The sequence below is a fragment of the Vombatus ursinus genome, unplaced genomic scaffold (assembly GCF_900497805.2).
Source record: "Vombatus ursinus unplaced genomic scaffold, bare-nosed wombat genome assembly UNPS02008406.1, whole genome shotgun sequence".
NCBI lineage: Eukaryota > Metazoa > Chordata > Mammalia > Diprotodontia > Vombatidae > Vombatus > Vombatus ursinus.
Window position 1 is genome coordinate 5456 of NW_020948184.1, and position 11266 is coordinate 16721.

The following is an 11266-nucleotide window of genomic DNA, read 5'->3' on the forward strand; positions in this document are numbered from 1 at the left end:
GGCATCTTAACCTGTGGCCAGTCGGGAACCTTCCTGAGACAACAGGGCCTAGGATGGGTGGCAGGGTGGGGTTTTAAGGAGGCTGGAGGCTCCCCGGAGACACCTGACTCAGCTCCCACTCCCCACCCCCTTCGAATTCCCCAGGAGTTCTCTAAAGGGCGAGAAATAACTGCTGGGGGTGGGGGGGAAGATACATGCCTGGCTCCTGGTGGAGGCCAGGGCAACAAGATTCTGGTCTCTAAGGCAAGGGGAGGGGGAGAGGGGAGGGTTGTGAGGGTCAGGACACCTGGGTCTCAGTGGGAGGCCACAGGCAGGGCTGGGGAAGGGGTCACCTGGGTCCCTACTGTTTGGGAGCTGTGGAAGCAGGTTATCTTGGTATAGGGGGTAGGGCTGGGATATCAGGACAACTGAGTCCTTGAGGGAGACAGGATTTAGGGTATCAGACCTCTGGCACTCTTTTGGGATAGGGTAGGGCTGGGGGCCCAGCCACCTAGATTTCTGCAAGTCAGGCATCTTCAGAGAAATTGGACCCCCTGGGGAAACCAAAGCCAAGTCTCCAGGGTCAGTAGGGAGGGCCAGGTTTCTTGAAGTGGGCACCAAGCCCCAGGTTAGCGTTGAGGGCTGGCTTGCGCCAGGGCAGCCAGCATCCCAGGGACCCCTCTTTGCCTAGTGGTGACCTGCTTTCTCCAGCTGGGGTGTGGAGAACTTCCTTTCACCGCTGGGGGCCCCACCCCAGAGAAATTTTATCCCAGCCCAGCTGCTGTGGCCAGGCCACCTGGCCTAGGCTGCCCCACCCCCAGGGTCCCCAAGTTTCTACGGTCCTCGCCCCCAGCTCCCCAAGGAAGGAGGGAGCCCTGGAGGAAGTGGGAAAGAGAAGAGCAGGGCCCGGAAGGGCTGGGGAGCCCAGGATGCATGGGTCCCTTCCTGAGCTGGAGCCTGGGGTAGAGGGTTTGAGGAGCCAGCACTAACTCTGGCCCTGCGTCACCAAAACCAAAGCAAACCCCCTTGTAACCTTAACAGGGCTGGCTCGGTGTTTGGCCAATCCAAAATGGAATATCTGGTGACATCATCAGTCTCTGGTCAGACTCTCTCCTGCGGGGACAGGGGAGCAAGGTATTGTGAGACCAGCGGGAGTGCAGGATGGGAGGGGAGATAAAGTCATGGCAGGGAGTCTGAGAAGCCTAGGAAGAACGGAAGACACTGATCCAGACCCCCAGGGAGCCTCTGAGAGAACCGGAGAGAAAGAGACTGCTGGGGGAGGGATAGAGGGAGGGAGGAGGGGGGAGAGAGAAGGGGGGGGGGGAGGGGGGGGGGGGGGGGGGGGGGGGGGGGGGGGGGGAGGGGGGGGGGGGGGGGGGGGGGGGAGGGGCAGAGCCAGCCAGACCAGGGTCAGACTGCTAGGGAACCACCAGAGAAAGAGAGAAACAGAGACAGAGATGATGGAAGGGACAGAGTAATGGGGAGGAGGAAAGAGAAGCATCAATAGGTGAGAGCAGAAGCATTGGGGAAGCTGGATGGTGCAGCTGACAGAGTGCTGGGTCTGTTGTCAGAGAGACCTGAGTTCAAATCTAGCCTCAGACACTTATTAGCTGTGTGACTCTGGACAAGTCACTTAGCCCAGTTTGCCTCGGTTTCCTCACCTGTAAAATGAGTTAGAGAAGGAAATGGCAAACCACTCCAGTATCTTTGCCAAGAAAACCCCAAATGAGGTCATGAAGAGTCAGATGCGGCTGAACAAGAATGCAAAACAAGTGTGTGTGGGAGTATCCTGAGGTGCACGGCCCCAACTGAGCACTGGGGGTGGGCACGGGAGAAGCTCAGAAATTCCATGGCATTTGCTTGGGTTGATACAGTGCCGGCAATTTCCAAAAGGAATACCCCATGTTGGCGTGTGTTCATCTTTTATTTGCAGAATTCATTACTTTGTAAGGTGAGACATGACCCCGAGGTCCCTGGCAGGAAGGGGCAGGGAGCTTGGTTTCTTGGTGGGGAGGGATGGACTCCGCTTTGGAGGTCAGGGGCCCAGCCTAAGTCTTCCTGGCTTCCCTGCAATGGACTCTGAGGCCAGGCTCTCCTAAGCCCAAAGGATTCTGGGCCCCTCTGTACACCCCTGACCCATCCCCTCTCCAGGTGACAGGTAGGGAGGAGACCTAGGGGGCACTGAGGGAGAATGGCCCCGGAACCAGCTGAGGAGGATTGTGGGGAACCACCCCACCTCAGAGAAAGCTCCAGTGGGCAGGGGTCCCAGGGCCTCAGACTTGGAAGGACTCCCAGAGGCCCAGATGACAATAAACCCCATCGTCCAGGGAAAGGGCACTCAGTACTTCAGAGGGCGCCCGTACCACTTTGGGAATCCCCAGAACCCTTCAGATCCCAGTATACAACCTCCAAGCCAGACAGAACCTTGGGGGTCATCTGGTCAAACTCCCTCAGGGAGAAACTGAGGCCCAGAAGGGACAACACACTCAAGATTGCACAATGAGTCAGGGCCAGGTCTGAAATGTCACCGAAGGAAAAAGCCAGAGAGACCTTAGGGATCATTCCGGGGGAAACCCCCTCTTTTTACACATGGGGGAACTGAGGCACGGCCAAGGTCACACAGCTTAGAGAGAGACAAGGGCCAGAGTAGGTTACCCAGGCAGCCATTGAGGGGGCCAGGATCTGAAACCAGGTTTTGACCAGAGCCTGGGACCCTTGGTCCCACATTTCTCTCCCTCTTTTCCAGTGCTATATGGTTCCCCCCAGTCCAAAATCTATGTCTGAGCCCTCGGCAGACCCTTGGCTGTGCTGATGCCTTTGATTTCCCCAGGCCTGGGGACTTAGTCCGGAGCTCTGGTGGGGAGGGGGTCACCCAGGCAGGGCAGGACGGTCCGAGCCGGCATCCGCTCAGGCGGGAAGGGGCCTGGACCACTGGGCCCTTAGCAGTTGGAGGCTGCAGTCCCTTGTGTTTACAGCTAAGGACTCGAGGCCCATCTCCCCCAGAGTCACAGGGCATGTCGGGGCTGGATCCTCCTGACCCCCGGCCCGGGTCAGGAAAAGGGGCAAGGGCTACAGACTGCCAGGGGACCCATTCCCAAGAAGCTAGCGCTGGAATCATCCTAGGCCAGGGATGCCTGAGGCCCTAAGACAGCCCCAGACAGGGTGTGCCTTCTGATGGGGAGCCTTCACAGGCTCTGAACTCGGAGGGACAGGGCACCCCAAGGCACTCTTGGCGACAGCAGGGGGATCTCTGAGACGCCTCGGGGCCCGAGACAGCCGTCCCCCCGCGGCCGGGGCCCTCACGCCCGCCGGGGGGTCAGCAGGGTGCTGTCAAACTGGTACGTGAGTTTCCTCTTGACCTTGCGGATCTCTCCGGTCTTGGCGTAGTTGCGGAGGGCCCGGGCCAGTTTCTGGTAGGTCATCCGCTTGCGGTTGCCTTTCTGCTGGCCCCAGCGCCTGGCCAGGGCCTCCTTGTGCTTGGACGAGAACTGGAAGACGCCGGCCCCGGGTTCTACCCACCACACGCACTCCCGCATGTCCCCGCGGGTCAGCAGCCCCAGCAAGAACTGGTAGAGACGGAGCTTCTTCCGGGCACCTGGAGGGGCAGAGCAGGCCGGCGTCAGGCCGGGAGGCCCCCTTGGGCATCCTCTGGGGACACCCACCCTCCAGAAATCAGTCGGTCAGCCAATAAGCGAAGGCGCGATTAGTGGCTGCTGCCGGGGACAGGAAGCACCGGGGACTTCCTCCAATCAGCTTTTGCAGACAGATTCTGTACGTGGAAACCTTGGAGCAAGACACGGGGCAGGGGTACTGAGACTTGGGGCAGCTTGGGGGAAAGCAGTGAGCTCCCCATCCACAAAGGTCTTCAAGGCTGGGTGACCACTGAGGGCCATATGCTGCAGCAGAGCGCATTCCTGGTCAGCCAGAGGAGGGGCCAGATGGCTTTGGAGCCCCCTTCCACTTCTGAGACTGCGATACCCACTTGGAGCAGGTGCTCCCTAGGGACAGCACTCTCCCATCGGACTCAGGGCTGTCTCCCCTTCCCAGACCAGGGGCTCCCCAGGTCAGGTGACTTTACTGGCCGCCGCCCCCCCCATCATACCTGCATCGGCTCCTGTCCCTTCCCCTCCAGCTGCCGGGACCTCATCCGACTCGCTGTCAGACACCTCCAGGGCTGGGCTATCCCCTGGGAACTCCTCGTCCTCAGATAAGCCAGGACTGGGGAACTGGGTAAATGAGGCCAGGGGCTGGAGCAGGGAGGGGGTGGTCAGAGCTTGTGGTCCACGGCTCACCTTCCCTCCTCTCCAAGCTGGACTCCCCGAACCTACCCGGGTCTCTCAGTCTTCTAACCCTCTATCACAGAGCTGGAAGGGACCTTGGAAATCACCTGATCCAACCTTCTCCCCATCATTTTGTGACTCAGACAAAGAAGTGATTTGTCCGGCCCCAGGTTTGCCAGCCCCAGGTCTGCCAGCTCCAGACTTGCCTTTGTCTCACAACATGCTGACCTCAGCCCTACACGCTTCCTCCCCGGCTCATTCCCCCTCACCTGGCCTCCAAAATCCTCCTCCGGGTAGGTGCTGAGCCCTGGGCCCGGGGCCGGCTCCAGCTGCCCAATGGGGCCATAGCTGACAGGCAGGTAGGAGAGTTGAAGACCCTGGAGTTGGCCAAGTGAGGCTGCCGAGGGGTCGAAGGGCTCATAGGCAGTGGCCAGGCTGGGCGGTGGCTCTGTCCAGCCCCACAGGGAGTCTGGGGAAGGCAGGAGAGGGCGCCCTGAGACTCAGCCCCCTGGCCCAAAGGGGCAATTGTGGGAAGGAAAGGAAGGTCATCTTTGGCCCGCGCATTTGCACGCATGGGGAAGGGAGCAGCTTAACAGGAGAGACCTGATGAGGATGGAACGGAGGGAGGAGGGCGGGGGAGGAAATGGGAATCCAGAGGCACGGAGCCTGGCAGGGGGACGGATGGGTGGGGAGAGGGGGACGGATGGCTGTAGGAAGAGGTGAGCAGAATAGGGGTACGGGGAGGGGACAAAGGGCATTCGGGTGGGGGCCGAGAATGGGAGAGAAAGCTGGAGGAGTTAAGACCCACTGAGAAGGTAAATGGCTAGTGCCCCCCGGGCAGTGGGAGGGCACAGAGAGGGGAAGCATGTACTTACCCACCATGCCTTCGGGGTCCACGTAGCCGGGGTGTTTGCTGCTGTCCAGATCGTAGAAGACTCCATCTGAGTACTGAGGAGAGGCACCAGGAGCGTGGTCGTGACGGGAACGTCCCACCGGCCAGAGAGTCAAAGGAGAGAGAAACGGGACAGTGACAGACAGAGAAACAGACAAAGTGGGGCGGAGACTGACTGAAGAAATAAATAGATCGGTTGGGGAAACAGGAGAGTGGGGAAGGGGGACGTGAAGAGAGAGAAGCGATGGGGTAGACAGGGAGAGACAGAAGAAAGGGGGAGACGAGAGGGACAGGTAACAGACGAGATCGATCAATCGATCAGTGGAAAGTGTGTGTGGAAGAAAGAGCCCTCCTTCTGGAAAAAGGATGCTGGGACACTGGGTAACGGCAAGGCAGAACTTACCTGGCAAGAAAAGTGCGAATCCTCCAACCTGGGGAGAGGAGAAAAAGATAGAATGGGGAGAGGTGGTGTCACCCCCTGCTCTGGGTGCCTGGGCCTGGCACTCACCCAGACCCTGGAGCCTCCAGGTCTGGTCCTGAGCCCCTCCCCTCCCCTGAGTGTCTGTGCCCCTGCACTGGGCTTTCTCCTTCCCCTGCATTCTGTACTGTCCCACGCTCCAGACTCTGGGTCCCCCATGCTCCCACCTTGTTCTTCTTCTGTCCTTTGCTTTGTCTTGGGCCTCTTCCTTGCCCTGCACCCCTCCCCCACCCCCCCGCCCCCCCCCCCCCCCGCCCCCCCCGGTGCCCCTCCCCCACATCCCTGTGCCCCCCACTCTCCATGCCCCCCCTGCGGCCCTCATTCTCCATGGTCTCCCTGCATCCCTCCCCCATGTCCCTGCACCCCTCACTCTCCATGGCCCCCCTGTGCCCCTCACGAATTTGTATCCTTTCATCTCACCTATCTCTTATTCTACATCCCTCCCTCTCCATCTGTCTCCCGTGTCCCTCAATGCCCCCGTGCCTCCCACTCCCTCCGTGCATCTCACTTTTTAAGTCTCTTGTTCTTCTCCAGGTACCCCTGCCTGCCTGTGTCTCGTGCCCCTCCCTGACTCCCATCTCCCAATCCTCTCCAAATTCGAGCTCACCAAACAGAACTTCGTGGGCTCCCGGTTTATTTTTTTTTTTTGAGAGAGGACGAAGGAACTTTGGGCATGTGGGGTAGGTAGAGGCTGACCCCAGGCTGTACATAGAGGGGTGTGAGTCAAAGTCCTGCCCTCCCCCACCCCCAAGGCCCAGTCAGGGACAGGGCTTAGAACAGGAAGGGGGCATGGGGAGGCCTGCACGGAAATATCCCTGGGGAGATTTGCATGGGCAGGCTGAGGTGGTGAGAGTGTTTGTGGAGTGGGGGGTGGGGGGGGTTAGTGAAAGTGGGAGAGAAAGTGGAGGGTTTTTGAGGGAACTGGCCCCAGCCATGGGACAGTGATGGGTCCAAACAGACCTAGAGGGGAGAGCCTGGGAAAGGGATGGAGACGGTGACTGGAAGCAAGAGACAGCGACCCGGGCAGGGGTGAAAGCAGACAGATGGGGGAGAGGCGGAAGAGACGAGGGAGATGTGGAGGGATGACAGAGATGAAAGAAGCAGAGACGGGGAAAAGAGAGAGACAGGAGGGGGCAGAAGGAAGGCACAAGAGGGAGGACAGAGAGAGATGAAGAGAAGCAGAGACACATGGAGAGACAGCGGGGAGTAGAGACCTCGCCTATGCACTCGGAGCCCTGGGGGGTCCTCACTTACTGTGCAGCCTCCAGCGTGAGCATGGTGGGGCAGAGCTCTGGGGATGGCACAGGGTCTGGGCTGCGTCCTGGCATTGCCATCACCTTATAGCCAGGGAGGGGAGGGGCGGGGCCCAGTGACCTCATCGAAAATCCCCTCAGGGGGGGCCCTGGAGATGGGGGATTGCTCAACGAGTCATGTGACTGGGGATGGGAGGGGAGAGCAGGGCACCCGTACCACCAGGTCTCTAGGGTGGCAGGGTTCCTTGGTGCCTGAGGAGGGCCGGGGGCTGCAGAACACTTGGATTTAGAGAGGGGGGTTGGGGTAAAGCAGATACCTGGTTCCCTGGGGGAGGGGAGGTGCCCTAGTCCTGAGGGTTAAGACTGGATGCCTGGGTTCCAGATGTCCTAGGTGCCAGATACCTGGGGCTTCAAAGGGGGTGGGATTACTAGGTTGGATACCTGAATTTTGTCCCTGACTTGAGGGTGGGGAAAGCTGGGACTGGCTTGTGACCCCAAGAAAGGCGGTGTGCCACACATGCATTGACCAGCTGATCTTGGGGTCCTGGGCCCGGGACCCAACCTGCCACTTCCTCAGAAGGGGAAATACCTGAATCTCCAAGAAACGGACCTGAGGTCCTGTTAGGCACTGGAGACCCCAAGGGCAGGAGTCCTCAGAGGTGGCGTGACTTAGGAAATCGGGATATTAGGTACGGGAGGGGTGAAAATGGAGCATGAGAAGCAAAGGAAGGCTTGGAGATCTCATGGGCCAACCCCATTTCACAGACAAGCAACCTGAGGCCTTGCAAAAACCAAGGGCTGTCCCAAGGTAGTCATCATACACGGAGTCTCCCAAAGCTCAGGTGAAAGGGGGCTTTGGGCTCACAGGGTGTGAGAGGTGGCGAGAGTTGGACTGGAGCTCTGAAAGCCCACCCAGCTCCAGGTCGGATTCTTTGACGCCCTCTAGCCCAGAGCTCAGCTTCACCTCACAGGGGACACGAGCCTTCTTGTGGTCTAGTCGGGTCTGACTCCTCATCACCCCATTGGGGTTTTCTTGGCAAAGACGCCGGGGCGATTTGTCATGTCTTTCTCCAGCTCATTTTACAGATGAGGAAACTGAGGCAAACGGGGTGAAGTGACTTGCCCAGGGTCACTCAGCTAGTCTGAGGTGGGATTTGAGCTGGGGAAGACGCATCTTCCTGACTCCAGGCCTGGCGCTATGTGCGTTGCGCCAGGCTCACCAAGCACTTCACTCAAAACCAGGCACAGGATGGGGAACATCATCCCCATTTCACAGATGGCAAATCGGGGCTCTTCCAAGGCCACCAAGCCTTGCCTCCCTCTGGCTGGTGAAGGAGTGGATGGGCATCGCTACCCTGGCTGGGCCAATGGCGTCTGCTTCCGGCCTCCGCAGGCTGATTCTCTGCCCAGGGCTTGAGGGATCCTGGCACCCCAATCTCCCACAGCTACTTAGGCCGGGCCTTCGAGTTACGCAACTTGTGTGCTTCAGTTTCCCAGTCTGTAAAATAGGGACAAACCCACCTCCTGGGGCTGTCGGGAGGATCAGATGAGATGCTCATAAAGGCGCCCTCTGAACATCGTCACTGTCTCGTTGGACGAGAAGCACGTTGGCCCAGCGGAGCGAACGTGCCGGGTGTGGAGCCGGAGAACCCGGGCTTGGTCACTCGCTGCCCCTTCACCCCCAGAACCCCTTCTAGCTGTCAGCCCTGAGGCCGAGGAAGCCGCTGCGGCCTGGCCCCTCCAGGGATTCCGACTCTCCCGGTGTGGGAGGGTCGGGCGCTAAATCTGGCCACCCCAAGAACTCCACCAGACAGAAGCCGAGGGCCTCAGCCCGGTCGTGACAACGGCGGAGATGAGCGGGGCTCGACTCCAGGTCCCCTCCTCTGCGGATTGGGGTTCACAGCACTCCCACAGGCCGCCCTGAAGAGCCCCTACCAACACCCCTAGCGGAGGGGAGAGAGTGGGGCCGGGGCTCCCCTGCCCCCTAAGATGAGACAGCAGGCGCTGTGAGTGCCATCTACCAGCCCCTCGGCACAACGCCCCAGCCCCCCATCCTGTTTATGTCTGTAGAACACACCTCACAGGGGCTCGTCAGCCTCTGCTTGGAGCCCTCTATCGACAGGGAGCTCACTACCTCCAGAGACAGCCCACTTCACATGTGGACTAAAATCCCTGCCATCCCGCCGACACCCGCCTCCCCTGGGGGGCGAGAGGGGGTGCGGTGGCCAGCAGGATTCCTCCTTCTACCCTCCCAAAGAACAAGACCAGGGGAACCCAAAGCCCCACAGCTTTATTGATGCCAACGTCCACAGCCGCGTCCTCTGTCACCAGGTGGCCGGGCCCGGGGGCCCGAATCGAGCCAGGAGCTGCTCCTGGTCGTCCAGATCCTTCTGTACCTTCTTCCGCATGTAGAAGATGGGACAATCTCGGCTGCACAGGGGAGCAGGAGGAGGTGCCGTTAGCCCAGGGGCCCGGCCGCCCTGACCCCATCGGGCCCTCAGCACCTGGCCTCCCTGCCCCTGCTCTCTGGGGGACCCAGCTGTCCAGGCCCCCAGCCACTATTCCCACGGGGGACTGGGGCATCCTTGGCAGCTGCCCCCCTCCCTCCTCGTGGGGGTCCACTCTCCACCCCACTGAACGTCCAGATGTCCCCACGCCCAAGCCCGGCTCGAGCCCTTTCTGAGGGCAGCCGGGAGGGGCCTGGCCGGTGAGCCCCTCATCTCGGGCCACGCCTCCCAGCAGCGGCCCTCCACCACCCAGGCTGCCCCCAGGCCGCAGACCCCGGCAGCTGGTCTCTTCTGCCCAGCCCCAGAAGGGAGCACTCGGGGGTCCACCCCCCTTTCCAAGCGGCCGGCGACGGGCCCGAGATTGTGGATGCTGCAGGCTGGGGGGTGGGTAACGGTCCCCAGGCTTCCTCCTCACCTGTTCCCAGGACTTTGGCCTCTCTCTAGCCTCTAGCCCCCACCCTGCCTGGCCGTCTCCACCCGGGAGCCAGGTTGTTTGTTTGGCGGGGCCTGGCGGGTGGCGATAAGGCCAGGGTGGGGAGGGAGGAGGTGGCCTGGCGTATATCACCTGTCCCGGTCCTCGTCCTGGCCCTGGCGTGGGAACCTGGCTCGCCCGGCCTTTCCCTAGGGAAAGCCCAGCCCCACCTAGCCAGGATGAGGGAGGGGGACAGAAGGAGATGGGGGGAGGAGGATGGAGACGGACAGTCTGGGGGGAGGCGGAACAGAGGAGCAGAGACCATCACGGGGGTCAGGGAGGCCTATCCTAAGAAATTCCATAGGCCCATGCGATTCAGGAAACTGAGGCACAAAAGTGAAGAGCCAAGTTCCACACCCAACGGTCCTCACTCTAGGCTGACTCCCCAGGGGTCTGGGGCAGGGAAAAGGAGGCTCTGTGGGGCAGGGCAGGGTATGGCAGCCCCCCGTACCTGGTACAGAGCACGTCCTCATGCAGACTGCCCTGGCAGCGCTGGCATTGCGTCCAGAGGCGGGAGAACCGCTCCTCAAGGGCGCCCAGGTGCGCCACCTGAGGACAGAAGGCAGCCGTTTGGCCCACGAAGGCCTGGGGGGCCGGTCCCTGCCCTGTCCCTGCTTGGTGGTCCCTCCCACCCCCTCACCTCTTTCTGGTACAGCTCAGACTCCCGGGGAAGGCAGAATTTGCACACAGCTCCTAGAGAGGCAGGGCCCAATCAGGGTTACCACAGGGGAGAGAAAGAGAGGTGGGGCTGTCAGACACTGACCCAGAGGTGGACACCACCCGATCCAGGCCAGCCTCTGAAAGTCCCCAGAGGGTAGAGAACAAGGGAGTGTGTGTATGTGGGAAAAACTCCCCTGGGGAAATCCCGGGCGGGGGCCTTGCTCTCCCCCCACTCCCTGCCCTCAGCCCCTGCACCCCGCCCAGCCTGGACACACAAGAAGGTGAGCCTGCTGGCTCCCTGGCCGCCCCCTGGGGAGCGGGAAGCCCAGAGGCCCAGGGGCCGGCGTCCTCACCATGGTGGCTGAGGACAGCCCGACAACCAATGCAGCTGCTCCTGCGTGTGGCGAAGGCGAGAAGCCCCCCGACCTTGGCCGTCAGCACCGTCTTACAGCGAGTGTGCTCACCGCCTGGTGGGGGGCAGAGGATCCAGTGTGACCCCCCAGATCTCGGCCCAGGCCCGAGGTGGCGGCAGGGCTGGGGCCAGGCCTCCCCTGCCTCAACGTCTCCTACCCCCACCATTCAGTATCCCGGCCCTGACCCAAGCATCTGCCCCCTTGGCCTGGCCCGGGCTCCCCTCCCACACCCCCCAGCCCTCCGGTCCTCCCCACCATCCGGCCCAGCCTTGCCTGCCAGCCCTCATGCAGCAGCACAGCCTAGGCCCGGCCCTCGCCCCCCAACCTTCACC

General features: G+C 61.2%; 2 protein-coding genes across 2 annotated transcripts; both read right to left on the reverse strand.

Annotated features, from left to right (window-relative positions):
* Nucleotides 1–1884: 1884 nt before the first annotated feature.
* LOC114034171 (transcription factor Spi-B-like) lies at nt 1885–7367 on the reverse strand. The gene is made up of 6 exons (XM_027849772.1): nt 6884–7367; nt 5555–5582; nt 5135–5207; nt 4529–4728; nt 4082–4226; nt 1885–3574 (listed from the first exon to the last, which is right to left on the reverse strand). Exons 1-6 carry the CDS (start codon nt 7006–7008, stop codon nt 3279–3281), a joined length of 867 nt encoding a protein of 288 aa, XP_027705573.1. The 5' UTR covers nt 7009–7367; the 3' UTR covers nt 1885–3278.
* A 1785-nt stretch (nt 7368–9152) lies between these two features.
* On the reverse strand, nt 9153–11100 carry LOC114034170 (DNA polymerase delta catalytic subunit-like). The gene is made up of 4 exons (XM_027849771.1): nt 10875–11100; nt 10502–10554; nt 10313–10410; nt 9153–9312 (listed from the first exon to the last, which is right to left on the reverse strand). Exons 1-4 carry the CDS (start codon nt 11098–11100, stop codon nt 9207–9209), a joined length of 483 nt encoding a protein of 160 aa, XP_027705572.1. The 3' UTR covers nt 9153–9206.
* Nucleotides 11101–11266: the final 166 nt, after the last annotated feature.